The following is a 16,193-nucleotide window of genomic DNA, read 5'->3' on the forward strand; positions in this document are numbered from 1 at the left end:
GCGTGGTCGCGCGTGGGGCTGGCGCGGCCGGCGGCGCCTCCGCGCAGGCAGCGCCCCGCCTGGCCCCGCGGGCAGCCCCCAGCCGCCGGCGCCGAGCTGCCGCCCGGGGTCCCGGGGGCTCCGCGCCGCCCCCGCCCGGCCCGCCAGCGGCGAGTCCCCCCCGCGGAGGGGCGGGATGGCGGGGGCGGAAGGGGAGGGGAAGGAGGAGGGAGGCAGGCGGCGAGGGGAGAGCGCAGCGGCAGCGCAGGAGGGAGCGGAGCGGCGCGGAGCGCGGCGGCGCGGCGAGCGGAGCCGGGGCCGGAGCCGGAGCCGGTGCTGTTGCCGGAGCCGGGGCCGGGGCGGGAGGGAGCGCGGTCCGGTCCGGTCCGGTCCGGTCCGGTCCGCCCCGCCGCCCCCGCCGCCCCCCGGGGCTGCGCGCCGGGCCGCGGCAGCCGGGATGGGCGGGCGCGGGGCGGCTCCGCCAGCCGCCGTCCTCCGCGCCTCGGCCGCCTCCCGCCGCGCTATATAGGGGAGGGAGGGGCGGCGGGGGGCCGGCGCGGCCAGAGCGCACGGGGCGGCGATGCCTCCTGCCAGGGGAGCCCGCGAGTGACCGGCGCCTCTGCCCATGCCGCCGCCCGGAGCGGCCCCCCCGCCCGGCATGGATGTGTCCAACAGCACTACCTCCCCAGGGCGCTCCCCCGAGGGCGCCGGCGGCCCCGGCCTGGCCGAGGTGACCCTGGGCTACCAGCTGCTCACCTCGCTGCTGCTGGGCACGCTCATCCTGTGCGCCGTGAGCGGCAACGCCTGCGTGATCGCGGCCATCGCCCTGGAGCGCTCGCTGCAAAACGTGGCCAACTATCTCATCGGCTCGCTGGCCGTCACCGACCTCATGGTGTCCGTGCTGGTGCTGCCCATGGCGGCCCTCTACCAGGTGCTGAACAAGTGGACGCTGGGGCAGGTCACCTGCGACATCTTCATCTCCCTGGACGTGCTGTGCTGCACCTCCTCCATCCTGCACCTGTGCGCCATCGCCCTGGACAGGTACTGGGCCATCACGGACCCCATCGACTATGTCAACAAGCGGACTCCGCGGCGGGCCGCCGTGCTCATCAGCCTGACCTGGCTCATCGGCTTCTTGATATCCATCCCGCCCATGCTGGGCTGGAGGACGCCCGAGGACCGCTCGGACCCCGACGCCTGCACCATCAGCAAGGACCACGGGTACACCATCTACTCCACCTTCGGCGCCTTCTACATCCCGCTGCTCCTCATGCTGGTGCTCTACGGCCGCATCTTCAGGGCGGCCCGCTTCAGGATCCGCAAGACCGTCAAGAAGGCCGAGAGGAAGAGGACGGCCGACACCTGCCTCACCCTCTCCCCGGCCGCGCTGCGGCCCAAGAGCAACGGGGAGCCCGGCGGGGGCTGGCGCCGGACTGCGGAGCCCCTGCCCGCCGCCTGTGCCAACGGCGCGGCGCGGCGGGGCGCGGAGGGGGCCGCGCTGGCCGTCGTGGAGGTGCGGCACTGCGCCGGCCCCTGCAAGCCTCACCTGCCGCTGCCCAGCGCCGCGGGCGGCTCCCCGCCGGCGCCCGCCCCCGAGCGGCGCAACGAGAGGGGCGCGGAGGCCAAGCGGCGGACGGCTCTGTCCCGGGAGCGGAAGACTGTCAAGACCCTCGGCATCATTATGGGCACCTTCATCCTCTGCTGGCTGCCCTTCTTCATCGTGGCGCTGGTCCTGCCCTTTTGTGACAGTAAGTGCTACATGCCCGAGTGGCTGGGGGCAGTCATCAACTGGCTGGGCTACTCCAACTCCCTCCTCAACCCCGTCATCTATGCCTACTTCAACAAGGACTTCCAAAGTGCTTTTAAGAAAATTATCAAGTGCAAATTCTGCAGGCAGTGAAGCCCGCCGCTCCGCCGCGGCACGGCACGGCGCGGCACGGCACGGCGCGGCACGGCACGGGGGCCTCCTGCCGCTCGTCCGTCCGCCCGCCCTCCCCGCCGGGGCGTGCGGCCCCCGCCCGGCCCCGCTCCGGCGGGGGGGCCCGGCCGCCTCCCGCGAGCCCCCGGCGGCTGCGACGCGGCGGGGAGCGGGGCCGCTCTCGCCCCGCCGGCCCCGCTCCCGGCGCCTCCCTCCCCTCCGTCGTTTCGGGTAGACGTGGGGTTTGCAGGTCTTTGCTTGTGGTCGCTGTAAACCACGCTGTCTGCCCGAGTAGCATCGGTAAAAATAAACCACCCTATGCAGAACACCGCCGTGTCGGTTTTTCTTCTCGGATTTAAGAGAAGACGGCGGGGAGCTCCGAGCCCGGCCCGGTCCGGCCGGTAAGTCCGAAGCCCGAAGGCGACTCTGGGAGTGGAGGAAGCAGCTCCGGGCCCGGCGCTGCCGGGCGCTGACGCTGGCGAGCGGATTTGCGCTGGGGAGACGCGGCAGCCCTGCAAGGTACCTCGGCAGCACCGCGGCGCTGGGCCCTGCGGTGCCGCGGGCTGCCCTGCCTGCACCGGGAGGGGACGGGGTGAACGCGAAGTGACTCCCGCACGCGTGGTCACACGGAGCTGGCTTTCCGTGGGGCCTCGGCCTGCGGGTCTCCCCCGAAGGGAGCGCTTGGCGCTGTGCGACCGCCTCTGGGGTGGTGCGGGGAGTTTAGGCAGCCTGCGAAGTAGCGGCGCGGGGCTTTCTTTTCTTCTCTTTTCTTTTCTTTTCTTTTTTTTTAAGACGCCCGAAAGTTTCTCCGGAGACGTGGCGGCCGCGTCGGAGGCAGCCAGCTGCGGCACGTCTCCCTCGGAGCAAACCCGCAGCAGTGAACCACAACACTGCCATGTGCGCGCAGCGGCGGCGGGGAGGGGCTGAGCGCCGGGGGGGGGAGCAGACCGGGGGGGCTCTCCAGGCCAGGCGCAGGGAGCGCCAAGCAGGGCCCGCCCTGGCCGGGCCGGTGCCGGCGGCCCCCACCCGCTTCTCCCCTGCAAGTCCCGGGGTGCTGCCCTCTCACCGCTTCGCTCCGGCTGGGGGGCAGCAGGGCTGGCAGCCCCCCCCCCCCCCCGCCCCGTTTCGGCCCGTGCCGCCCGCAGGGGCTGGCCGCTGCCTGCCTCCGCGGCGGGTCGCCTGAACTCGGCTGCTTGACCAAATATATATATTTTTTCCTGTTTAGTTCGGTGTAATCTGTGTTTCCTATCGGTAAAAGGGAATGTTAAATCTGTGCGTCACGTGAATGTAAGTGTCCAGTCATTTCTGAACTTAAGCCGCTTACATTAAATGACAATAGAGCTTTTAACAGCCTCAAATACAGAGCTGATTTTCTGAAAATCTGATCTGACCTCATTTTCGCAATTAAAGTGATCTTTGATCTTATCTCCTCTTTGATCACTCCGAACCACGTGGGTCCTAGATGGCCTCTGAGCGCCAGAAGAGTGAGTCTGCAGCGCTTAAGCAGCACACACAGCTCCCCAGCGCTCGGGTGCCTCGTGCCTCGGCCGCACCTCGGCGGGGCAGCGCCGCTCGCCCGCGCAGCCGGGGCGGGGAGCGGGGCCCGGCCGGGAGCGCGGCGCAGCGGGGCCGCCCCCCCCCCCCCCCCCGCCTCTCCAGTCCCGTGGGCGCTCGCAGGCGCGTTTTTGCGCGTTTTCCCTGTTCTGCAAACTCCCCGGCAGCGATCCCAGCTGTGGAAGCGCAAGCGCCCTTGCGGGCCGCGAGGTCCCTGCGGCGGAGCCCCGCCGGTCAGTGCGGCGTGGGGGGGCAGGTCCTGCGCCCCCCTGCCCCTCTCACCCCCCCTCTGCTGCCTCCCCAGTTTGCGCTTCAGAGAGCGGGTCCCGAGCTGGGGGGAGCGGGGGAGGCTGCTCCGCCCGGGGCAGGGCCGGCAGGTTTGTGCATCGCTTTCTTTCCGCGGCTGCAGAGCTGCGCTATTTCCCGAGCGGCCCTCGGGGCGAGAGCCCCGGGTCTCCGGCTGGGCAACCGCTCGCTGAACCGCTCGTGCCCGACGTGAGGGGCAACGCTGCGCTGTGCCCGCGGCGGGGGGGGGGGGGGGGGAACGGCGACGCTCGGGCGAGAAAGCCCCTGCTGCCTGCGCCGCGCCGTGGGAGCCGCCCGGCCCGTCCGACGGCGCCTCTGCGGCCGGGCGGGCGCCCGCCTCGCTCGGGGGGACGCGCCGCAGCGGCACCTGCGTCCCCGCCGCCCTCCCGGCCTCTCCCGGCCGGGGAAAGAAGCGAGGCCGGTGGCGACCCGGCGGGCGACCACGTCTCGGCCGGTCAGTGAGCCGAAACGGCGCGGGACGGGGAGGCGGCTCGGGCGCGCAGGGACCGGCGGCGCCGTCGGGGCGGCGGGGAGGCGTCTCCGGGCCGGCTTCAAGTCCCGGGGTGCGGGAAGACGCAGCCTGCTCTCGGGGACGGGCGCTTTGTGCCCGTGCTGTCGTCTTCACACGCCTAACTTGATTTCCGCCCAGATTAAACAGAAACAAGCAAACAGAGGGCTTAGTGTTTTTAAAAGGAGAAATCGATTCTGCATCAAATCAATATTTGTGGTTCGTGGCAGTATTGGATTTGCTCCACTAACGAGCAGCCTCCTCACATCTTAGCTAGCTTCGTTTTGGTTTTAAAAGGCCCACGGAAGCTCAAGCAATGAATAAAGAAAAATCCAAATGGCAAGCAAAAGCTTTTATGCCTCAAACAGAGCTGCAGAAAATTGAGTTTTAACAACTGGAGTCAACTGTTAATCCCAAGGACAGGTAGAGATATAGATGTTTTAACATTTTCTGCCCTTAAAAATGCTTCTTTAGACTTCTCTAAAACCAGAAGAAAGTCTCATAACTTAGAATTTCATATGCTCTGTGGCTCCAGTCCAGGCTGAATTAGGGTCTGAATCCACATCTGAAGTGGTGTATTGGCAGAGCTGTCCCTGCACACCTACACCGGCCAACTCTCATGGGTGGGACGGAGGAGAGGAAAGGGGTAGGAGGAAGGGAAGGACATGTGCTGGCATATCCATATTTGTGCAAAGAGTAAAATGGGCTTTATGACTGTGTAATTTCACCAATTTAAATAAAAATCTTCCTATGCAAACAGTTAACCCTCTTCCCTCATCTCCTCCCTCATTTTCTCCTGCCTTTCCTATCCTGATAAAAACATGCTATAGATCTGGTAAAAACAACAACAAAAACCACCCCCCAAAACAGTTCCCTGTCCCTCCGTGTCCTCTTAGTTAAAAATCTGTTCTTTTGAATCTGCACTTTGAAATGTTGCTCTAAACATTGCTCGGGGCAACATTGTGAATCTTACATGGAAACACAGAACCAAAAAATTCACCCTTCAAAGAGAAGAAATCAAAATGATGCTGGCAGTGAACTTCTGTTTCTTGCATGCTCAGAGAAGCATTTTTAAGAATTTGGGTGGCTACTACCTCTTCAAATATGGCTGAAGAAACTAAAAAATGGCTATCCTGAAGCACCGGATCAGTCCTAGTGGGGGCTCTGCAAAATCTAAAAGCTGTCATAGCCATCATACCTTCACAACAAAACTGTTGTGCTGGGATGGAAGTTTTAATCTGAATATGAGGGAAGCAACACAAGCACAAGATACTGTTCCAAAGGACCTGCTTATCCTGAAATGATGGCAGCAGTTAAAACTGTATCCTAAATGTGGGGAAAGAGAAGGGGTACCAAACAAAATGGCAAGGAAGCTGTTTGTCTCAAGTATAGTCTTAGAGGAGTTTCTTACTGTGACTAATGAAAACATTTACCTGTAGTCATCAGTAATGCTCAAGGGCTGTCCCTTAGACAGGTATTTTTATGTAGTTTTGAAGAGTCTCCCAACTCACGGCTAGAAACAGAAGAAGGGAAAGATGATACACACAATAAATAGGCTGTAAAACAAGGTTTATTTCAGCCGCCAGGTTACAGCTACAATAAGAGCTGCGTGCAGGCAGCACTGCTCAGCGCTGGTTTGCTGGGTCCAGAACGGCCCCGTTGGGCTTCTCTCTCCCCCTTAGCACACCATGGGCTCTTTTCCTTATCCCATATGCCATTTCCTTATCCTGTATGCCAGGTAGACCTGGTAAAAATACACTTGTCATATTGCATGATTAGACATGTTTTTTCACTGGTGTGCCCTTCACAAATGATCATGAAATCCAGCAAACTTCATGGCTTGTAGTTCTCTTAACTTTGGTAGGATCTCAGCTCAGGACGGGTGGTGTGAGCCTTGCTGCGAGCTTCGCCTTGCCCTGCTGCCTGCGGCTGAGCTCGTCTTCTCCCCGAGCAGCCTGGGGACTCCCAGCCGCAGAGCGGGGCAGGGCCATACGTAGCATATGGCCTTGCTTGTTTCCAATCCCGTCTTGGACTGGAAACAAAAAAATTCTGCGTGTGGTACTTCCCACAGCTAGAATGCAGTCAAACCATTTGGCTTATGGGAGTGGCTTCTTGACTTGAGAAGTGGATGACAGAGGATTTGTTATTATTTTCTTACCTCTCTCAGTTCATGCGAAAGCAAAATGTTGAGGCTCGCAGAAGACTGGCGGCTCAAGCTTTACAAACACTTATGTGTGGCCACAAATCCCGGCCTTGCAGATGTCTGTGCCAAGGCATTTTGGCAGGCTGTCAACATTGTCCTGCAGAATGTAAATGAGGGATGGGAAACAGATGGATTATAAAATATTTTAAAAATTACTAAACCTGAGCAAAATTCGATAGGACTAAAAAAAAAAAAAAAGAGAAAGAGGCACATGATCATCCAGATGGTGCTCCCAAGCTTCTCAGAACTATTGAAAATAGTCAGGGTCTTAAAAAGGAAAACACATCCCCCCAGGCAAACAAACAAAATGAGGAGGCACAAGAATCCTGTCATGGAAATGTGGACAACATAAGCAGAGTCAGTATCTGCTCCCTCTGTAATAAAATCTTGTTTTATTGTTTGTACTAAGCAGTACTTGAAGCATATTTTGCTATTAGACAGAGTCAATATAATCTTTACAAATAGACTTTCACATTCTTAGAGCTATTTACACCCACTCTGCTGATCTGTAACTTACACACAGAAGAGATGAAGATGATGTAAGCCAAAAAAGGTGTTATCTGTGCCCTATTTTAACTTGTAGCTTGTTCCTTCTCTTTGGCATTCATGCTGTGTTTTGGGAGGTTTAAGTAGGCCTCAGTGAGTTTGTATATAATCCCCTTGAAGTAATATTATACAGTGTATGTTAGAGCATTTCGGACGTTCCCTCAGTAGGGAATGTGGTCTGCGATCTGATTTTAAACTGAAATCTGAAGACCTCTTACAGCTTTATAGGAATGAGCTAGATTATACTACGATCAAGCAGCTCAGAAGCAAAACGTCACTTTTCAATTTGATATTTAAGTGGCTGGCTATGATTTAAAACTATTCAGGGACAAAAAAAAGTATTTTGGTTATCTGTCTGCTTCAACCGCTATGGTCCAAGCATAGGTCTTTTGAACTGAAATGGGTTATGAAATGCTTGGGAAGCTGTTAAACTTGCTGTAAAAACGTTGTGTCAAGACCTGAGTAGATACTCATTTTGGATCAGGGTTTGGAAGAATGCTGGAGGTGACGTGAAGCACGCTTAGGTTTGAAGGCAGACACGCCGACTGTCAGATGCAGTGCTTGGGCCACACTCAGAAGCGTCTGGGCTCGGTTTCAGCCTCTTACCCAGACACTGGTCTCAGTCAGGGATTGTACAAAATTTATGTCGCATGCAGAAGAAATGCCAGGCTGGATGTTGCCTTCAGGTTGGTGGCCCTTCAGTCCCCATCGTTTTATTTTACAGGAAGCCTCAGGACAACGAGGGCTGAGCCAAAGACGGTCTGATCTGGTTGAATGTCTGTACAAAACTGCCTCCAGCTCACTTTATGCTCTGCCCTTATTGTAGCCAGTCCTAAGAGCTACGCCAGCTTTGCTCAGGCTCAGCACACGGCTTTTTCTTCTCCTTTTAAATTCCCATCCCTGCCAGCCTTGGAGCGGATGGCTCCTGAGTTAGCAGCACACACCTGCCCTGGGGACGCGGCAGAGTCTCTTCTTCCCACCCCCTGGGACAGCCTGGGCTCACTGGGGTGCCTGGTGTCCCGGCTGGGGACACCTGCAAACGGCTGGTGGTATCCATGGATGGCGTTCCTGCTTTTGGGATGGCTCAGGGAAGCAGGGTGCTTGCTGCTTTGGGGTTGGGCTTACCTGTCTGAGAGTGTGTGATACTCAGAGACTCTGGTTCTTTCTTACCCTCTAATAGGGGAAATTTTCTCTAACAAATCAGCAAAACCCATTTAACTATAAGACAGGTGCACAAATTGCCCATTTTGATAGGGACTGTATTTAGGATACGAAGCTGTTTTCTCTAATATCACATGTATCTTTGTTCCTGTGATGTGCATCTATGGTTAGACGGCAGTGGACTTGGTGGTAGAATTGGGAACCACTGGGTCAAAGCTGCCCTCAGCTGGGCTGGGTTGCTGTTTTAACCATCTTATGCACAGAGGAATAAACATCCAGATAGCAAACAAAAAAGCAGGAACCTGGATCACGTCTCCCTTGAAGAATGCTGCTGTCTTCAGAAGAATCGCAGAAGGCTTGAGTTTGGTTTGTTATGCCTTGAGCCAGCTGATACGCTGCCTGTTTTGTTAAAGTTCAGCACACAGGCATTTAAAGAAAACACTGTGTAGGTGAAAGAGGCAATTTCCCGCACTCTATTTCAATTACAAATGCCTATTGTGAAAATCTGTGGGCTTGTTGCCTGAAACTGCCATTTTCAATAGCCTGCAAAATTGATTTCCCCCTCTTTCCTGTGGGCAAGTCAGCAGATTGCTCAAAATCGCTGCGTAAAACTTCTCCAGTTTTTCAAAATCACTACAGTGAAATTATTGTGAATCTGTCTTTGAGGCCTCATTTTCTTCTGAGCTTCCACAAAACTTTTTTAAGAATCAGATTTGTGCAAATTCTAGTGAAGCTCTGCCAGGCTGCACCAGGGGAAATGAAGGGTAACAAGCACTCGCGGTCTCTCCCCCAGCCCCCTTCCAGAGCTGCGGCTCTGTTAGCAGAGCCAGGCAAAATGGTGTTTCCCTCTACAATTTAAGTAAATGTTTAAGGATTGTGTGGGGGATGTTTCTCATGCTGTCATAACATTTTCATAGCATCAAAACAGAAGGTGCACCTAATCTGATCTGTCATAATAGGTCCCTTTAATAACATAATTTGTTTTAAATTGTTAAAATTAAACACAGGTAACATCTTGTCTCTTCTCGATTTAATCACCCGCTTTATGAGCCACTCAGTCTAGAAAAATGTTTCAAGCAATAAAATGCAGCTGTGCTTAGTGACTTAAACACACAGTTCCTATCATCTTACACGTTGTTAATACTGACCTCAGGAAATTATGTAAAAATGACAATGTAAAAATCAGTAGCCATGTTCAGAATGTAAATAATTCCCAGATGTTACAGAATTTTACAGTTGCTCATAAAAAAACTTTGTACATTTTATACAGAAGTGGTGTTTTGACTAAACTGTTCCCCGCTGTATGAAATCGGTGTCCAAACGCGATTATTTCTGAGGCAGCAGTGCTGTTTGTGGTATAGTTCAGCGCTTCTAGCTGTGACTCTCCACCCACCCTGCAAGTGCGCCGGGTCTCCCCGCTCGCCTTCCCAGCGATGCCGCGGCAGGCCCCGGCAGCGGTGGCGGCGGCGGGAGGGACCTGCTGGCAGCGCCCCGTTTCCCGCGCGGTCCCAGCCCGCGGTAGCTTCTGCAGGAGCCGTTTCCCACCGCCAGGCACTAACGCTGTGCTGTGCGCAGAACACTGCATCATCCTCACTGTAAAGTCAGAGGCTTACACATCTAGACGAGTAATCGCTGTAATAAGTAAGAATATTTATGAAAAGCATGTGGAAAATAAATAGATAAATTAAATTTGGACTTGTAGCCTTTTGTAAACAAAAAGCAAGGAAGAGGGTAGCTATAGTTAGAAAGTCACATTCAATCTGCTGCTGCCCCATGAAGCTACTAGATCGCTGAAGGCAAGGGCAGTAACTTGTTAAGGGAGAAAACCGGCAGTGGATTATGGGATAGTCAAAATGCACCTGCATTGCAACAAACAGAGAACTTCCATGGCTTTATGATACATAATATCCCTTTTATTATTTCACTCAAATACTGAAAGTCCTACTCATGACTTGCCTCTCTAGTTGGAAAATACAAGTTAGAGTAAACATTTTAATTTTCAGTAGCTATATTTTATTAAAAACGAAAAAAAAAGGAGGGATAGTGGTATATTCCATGGAAAGCGAAGCAATCACACTTCATTATAAGGACTTCCATCAGATTTTGCTAAATAAAAAAATGAAAAGTAACGATTTAATTTCACTCATAACTTGGTGAACTCTGGCTGCTGTGTTTCAACAAGTAAGGATGATTATGGTCAGAGCTCACCTTGCATGAAAAACTTCCTGTTTATTGAGCTATTGAATTTCTCCTTTCCTTTTGTTGGTGGATTTTAGGATATATTGCATGCAGAGGGTTAGTAGCAGTAGTAGTAACAGTAATAAAGTAGTAATTCTCTTATGCAAACAGAAGCTGTCAATACTGCGTAGATGTTATAACATCTCTCTGTTTTTGCCACGTGAAATAATGTAATGCACAGTAGATTATGGTAGACAGCAAAATAATTCATATATATTTCTCCAGTAGAGGTCTTTACAACCAGAAGGAAGATTTATTTATTTTTTTCTTTTGTGGATCTGCAAAATGCACATGTAAAGTTTTATCATTTCAATCTTCAGTCACCGTGTAGTCTGGTCAGTGTTCCTGTTACAGCCATCGCTGTGTTGCAAAGTAGCCCATTAAATTTACAGTCCTAAAGCTACCTATTGTGATTATTATTCTGGAAGACCACTGGTTTTGGCATCACTGCTTATGAATATGGACAGTAGTTACTGTAATGAAAATATGACAGCAAGATCCATACCAAATGCTGCTTATTGTGAACTTGACTGTTTATACCTTCTTCTGGATGTAATTCCCCACGGAAGTGTGCACAAACCTGCCAGCCTGCCACAGGGATGTAACCTTTTCTTCATTGTGTTACAGCCTGAAAGAGATCACTTTAATTTAAAGAGTTTGCGTATGAAACCGGACACTTAGGATTCCTCCTGTTGTACCGCACAGAGTATCGCAGTTCATCCGTACGCTCGTGGCTGCGGCACCGTGGGCCGGTTCTGTGCTGCTGCGCTCGACGGTACCGATGACTGCACAGCTGAATGTCAGTCTCCTGCAAAGTCAATTTTTAATGAAAACCAGAACTTAAGGGCTATTCAGGTTGAGAGAGAGGTATGAGAGGTGAAGTACCCTTGGCACTGAAGACTACAAAGATGAGTGTTAGGGTGCATCTACTGTGTGGAGTAGGACACACAGGAGAAAACAAAAAGTGTTTCCTTCCTTGCAACTTTATCCTTCTTTTCCAGAGGAAGCAGGTAAAGAAGAAGAAGAAAGAAGAAAAAATCATGTCAGAGGAAGCCTGAATTCAAAATCTAAAATTAGCCCCTTTTGTTGTATATTGAAAGATGTAATTTGAAATATAAAAAAAATACGCATTTAAGTCAGTTTTGTTGAAGAACTATCCTCATTATAAAAAAGCATCTAGTTCTAACTGACATATTACTTCATCACAAGCCTGGATAGCGCTTTGGGCCCCTTTCAAGGAAGGATATTTGACTATGCTGTGGGGATGATTAGACTCTCATGCAGAAGGCAGCCAGAAGGGGCAAAGACTCGCAGCAATTCCAGTAGAAAATGGGTTTTGGCTTGAAGTTGCTTGAAAGCCTAAAAGACTGATAAAAATAGTGTTGTTCCTGAAGCTAGAAGATATCCTTGCAATCAAAATCACAAGGCACAGCAAGCAAAAGTCATGTTTAAACCCTTTGATACCAATAATGGCCAGGACAGTCTGTGCTACCTCCTTCCTTTTTGCTATTTCCCCATCAAAAAAGGAAATTGAAAGGAATCACAATTCCTCTTTCTTTCTTCTAAATGCATGCAAGAGCAGCAGGAAGGAATGCAGGAGATTATCAGCACTTAATCCCTGTCCCCCACCAGACTAAAGTTTAATAAAAATTGTATTGCAGCAGGATGAAATTCAAATGCCAAGCGAGCCTGGGAGAGAGAGTCGGTCTCTGGAAGAAGGAATGATGAAGAGGCGCAGGGAAGTCCCTTCCCTACCACATTCAGCACTAGCATTAGATGAAGTAATCATCAATTATTAAACATGTCATTCACGCTGGCATTCTTTTTAGTCAGAGTGAAGTAATGTAGAAAAAGCCTTTTTGACAGTGTCTGCCATCAGTTTTATATGGTAAGAATAAAACATAATAAATATTCCAAAGTTGACCATAACATTCATGAAATAGTGATTCCAGATACAAAATGCTGACTGCTGAGTGCACTTGTAGATAAACAAACCTGCATAGGGGAGTTTTTGGTGAGCAGTCTGAGGGGGCAAGGTGGAGCGGGACAGAAGGGAAAAAAGCTCCAAATCCTTTCCCTGGAGAGAAATTTTCCATCTTTACATTTTATGGCCAGTGTGAGTAGCAGAAGGTTTGAAATACCATGAGGAAGACTGTTCTTACTCTGTTCCTAAATGTTAGGAGGAATTATTCAGTTTCTAATCCATTGCTTCAGGCAAGAAAGAGTCGCACAGTTTAGTTAGGCTCCAAATACAGACCAAGTGCTGGGCTGTGTGTCTGCACTGAGCCAGGAGCCTCCAGCTCTTTAGGCTCCTTTCCCTAGTTGACAATCTCATCCTGGTAATCTCAGTTCCCATATTTATCTTTACAAACAGGCCTGAAATATCTCAGTCACTGTGTTGGTGGTGAAGAGGAAACGTCGTAAAATTGTACACATATATATGCATTTCAGCTTACCGTATATGGTGGTTATTACAGACACTCACACTTCGGTCCTTTGTGGGTGAGGTATCCTGTAGGCTGGAAGCCATCCTTTAGAGACAAATGGATTGCTATCTTGAATTAGATCCAGTTAGTCTTTTCCACTTATCCCTGTTTGGATGAAGGCTTATGAGTGCAATACTTGGCAGGCCGGCAGTCAAAGCACATTCATTCAAATGGTTCAATATCAGGCTGGCTGGACCGCATGGCTATCTGCACGCCAGCAGACGGGGGCTGCCTGAAGAATGTGTCACACTGCCCAGCTCTGAAGTCTTATGTTTTTGGTACAAAACTGCTGTATCCGTAAATTGTACAAATCAGAAGCTGGATTTACAGAGGTGTCTGAAAAGGAAACAACCAAGGGGAAGAATTTTCCTCCCAGAATGGCAGCTGGGCATAGAAGTCACTCAGTGATATTTTATTACCTGTGTGCCAGTGAAGCCAAGGAACCACAGTCAAGTAGTTGCTTCACATTGTTGTATCCAGAGTTACTTCGGTGCCTTACAACTGCATTTTTTAAAGGTTTAACATTATTTTAAACCTCCATGTCTCTCAGTTTTAATCCTCCATGAAACTGATCTTTACATGACGCCACGTAAAGGAACTTCACATGGGATTTGCAGTGCTGTGTAAGCAAGAATCATTTCCAGTTTATCTAAGAGGGTTGGCAAATGGCCAAAAGACCGTATTTTCTTCCAGAATGTTTTGTCAAATCTGGGCTTTGTGGTGTATCAAAACTGCTCCTCCGATAAAAATGCAAAGAGGGGTCAGTCAAAACTGGCCACTTTCTTTGAAAGTTGGTCAGGGCACAGGACTCTCCATCTGTGTCTTATTACTTGCAGCTTTGGGGTGGAGGGGTAGTTTCCAGAGCAGGATGTTTTGGAAACCGAGCACTTGGAGTACTTGCTTTACTCACATGCTTTTATACAGCGGCTGAAGTGTAGATATGTGCATTACCGGGAAGAACAGGTCAAGCAGCTCATTGTGGATGTATCACTTAGGATTGTTAGTTCTTTTTTTCTTCTCACAGGCTATTCGTGGACGTACTCTGTACCATTTTGACACCCACCTCCTCCTGATGCCATAGCATTGCCGCTGGCTTTGGTAAGTCCGATGAGGCATCTTCTCCCAAGTATTCATCTGCACGCTCTGCCTTTGAGTGTTCATGATAGTGTTGCCTATCTCCTGTTCTTCATCTGCAGGTGCAACTGATTGCCTCTGTCACTTAGTACAGGCTTAGTGTAGGCGTCCAGATTAGAGGGGACTCTCTTTAAAAGGAGATATGTTGTCCAGCCAGTAGAGAGCCCACAGCAGCAGACAGACAACCTTACTTACGGATGAATGTGCTCTTTCCTCCGGTGCAGTGCCTGCTTTGGTGTGAGGAATCATCTTTCGCCAAACATTCATGCAAAAGCTCCCCTGACACAGATGTTCACATGAGCTAATTAAGACGAGTCTTTGGTGTAAGTGAGCAGCAGTTTGCAGTATGACTATTTGTAAAAAAAGGTTTTACAGAATTTAAACAGCTCTGTGTTTCATGTGAGTCCTTATTTATATTAAATCCTTTTGCTACATAAAACATGCTTAAAATGAAGGTTAAATTTCTGTATTAGCAAAAATAAAAGAACAAACTAATTCGCAAAAATAAAAGAACAAATTATTGTTTATAGGTATATTATCTGTGTAATCTAATACATTCATTCATGTAATGTTGAACAACCTGTTAATGATTTCCCTTAATCAAATGCAGATCTTTGCACTGTTAGTACACTTGAGTAAACAAATATTTCTCTTAATTTAGTCTCTTTTCCTGTTTGCAAAGCCTTATGGATTTCACTGTAAAAAATTAAGAGCTTTCAAAATGGGAGCATGGACAGCTGTTAAAGGTATGACACTGAAGAGACTTTCTCTGAACATTCTTATAAAGAAAAATCTTTTTAGCAACATATTAATAAGAAAGCAAATAAAAACCATAACCAGCTCTTACTATTAGTTATGCAGATGTATAATTTTTGCATAATATATTTTGTGTACATAGTATATTTGCCCAGCTAACTACTGAATCTTCTGTGGGTATTACTTAAGGCTGCTTATGGCCTTTTCAGTCAGTTAAAATAAATTGTGCCATATTGAGGATAAACTAGGACAACAAATAAATTCAGCAGCTTTATGTTTAACAGTCTGCTCTTTAACATATCCCTCTCATTGCAACATCAACCCTCTGCGGCAGATGTGGCAGGATCTGAATGGGGTAAACTCCTGTGCACATCTGGGCAAGGCTACCCTTTGCTGTCCTGTGCAGGCTGCTCAGATCATGGCTGTGATATCTACTGGAGCTCTACAACCTTTATTCATCAAAGGACCACCTAAGTCTTTAAAAATCATCTGAGGATAGTCTAATTATATTGAAAATGATCCACAGACCATTTTTGCAAAGCTCACATAAGGGTTTCCATCCTCAACCAAAAATAAGCTGGCAAATGTTCAATTTTTATTACGTTTAATTTTCCCAAATCTTATTCATTTCCTATACATAGAGAGGTTTGTGTGTTTTCATAACGTTCTGCAGTTGCAACATTTCATAATTTATGGTCCACCAGTGATTCACTGCACGCAGCTTGATACATTGCTAGCGGGAACAATACAGGGGACATTCAGTGTTGGTTTTTTTGTGGTCTCGTGAGTATATTACTTTGGCTTTCAGAAATACGTGGCCATCAAAATTAATTATTAAAAAAGTAATAGCCTCTACTCTCTCCATAGACTTCTGAATACAGAATACAGAGGTATTTTGACTTGTTTTTTCCTGAACAAATTCAACTCTTTTCTGCTATAAGCATTAACTGACAAAATGAAGCAATTTCTCTTTTGTGAAAGAAAGCATGGAACAAACAGGAAAATCAGTGGTGTCTAACATAGCAGGAGAAACTCATCTAGCAGCATAGTTACTGTCCCTGATGTCAGATGAGATCATTGTTCGTATGAGAAGAATGAGGCTTATTTAATGATGCTGGTCTACTTTTATTTTATTGCAAGGAGGTTACGTACAGCATGAAAGTGTACTCACTTTGCATAATACAAATAGACTAGGATAGCCTCAAAATTAACCAGTGCAAAGCATGTAATTCTCACACTGCAAATATCTAATCACTTAACAAATGCTTTAGCTTCAGACACTAGCTGCAGTTGCTATAAAATTGGTGACCAGAGTGATCCATGACTGTTAAAAGAACTGCTCAACAAAATTAACCTTTTCTGCCCCCTCCTGCCTGCCCGTTTGGGTTTTGGAAGAGCCTCGTG

The 16,193-nt window shown here is 49.8% G+C and overlaps 1 protein-coding gene across 4 annotated transcripts; it reads left to right on the forward strand.

Moving 5' to 3' along the window:
• Positions 1-375: 375 nt before the first annotated feature.
• On the forward strand, positions 376-14,385 carry LOC112987102 (5-hydroxytryptamine receptor 1A). Of its 4 annotated transcripts, XR_010385962.1 has the most exons (4): positions 377-1,727; positions 2,258-2,416; positions 13,924-13,997; positions 14,096-14,385. XR_010385962.1 is itself a non-coding variant. In XM_064501405.1 (3 exons), exons 1-3 carry the CDS (start codon positions 605-607, stop codon positions 2,822-2,824), a joined length of 1,299 nt encoding a protein of 432 aa, XP_064357475.1. In that variant the 5' UTR covers positions 376-604; the 3' UTR covers positions 2,825-3,322. The 4 variants fall into 4 exon arrangements, 3 of the variants coding, with proteins under 3 accessions (XP_064357475.1, XP_064357476.1, XP_025962589.1); XM_064501405.1 differs by lacking the exons at positions 13,924-13,997; positions 14,096-14,385 and adding an exon at positions 2,690-3,322 and having other exon boundaries at positions 376-1,727; positions 2,258-2,298; XM_064501406.1 differs by lacking the exons at positions 13,924-13,997; positions 14,096-14,385 and adding an exon at positions 2,690-2,769.
• Positions 14,386-16,193: the final 1,808 nt, after the last annotated feature.

Source organism: Dromaius novaehollandiae, chromosome Z (genome assembly GCF_036370855.1).
Source record: "Dromaius novaehollandiae isolate bDroNov1 chromosome Z, bDroNov1.hap1, whole genome shotgun sequence".
NCBI lineage: Eukaryota > Metazoa > Chordata > Aves > Casuariiformes > Dromaiidae > Dromaius > Dromaius novaehollandiae.

What these genes read in the sequence shown, in the direction of transcription:
- LOC112987102 (XM_064501405.1), top strand. Translation starts at nt 605, where the DNA reads ATGCCGCCGCCCGGAGCGGCCCCCCCGCCCGGCATGGATGTGTCCAAC. An exon ending in GGTCCTGCCCTTTTGTGACA is followed by an intron (nt 1,728 to 2,257) that starts GTAAGTGCTACA and finishes CTCGGATTTAAG; the next exon opens with AGAAGACGGCGGGGAGCTCC. An exon ending in AGCCCGGCCCGGTCCGGCCG is followed by an intron (nt 2,299 to 2,689) that starts GTAAGTCCGAAG and finishes TTTTTTTTTAAG; the next exon opens with ACGCCCGAAAGTTTCTCCGG.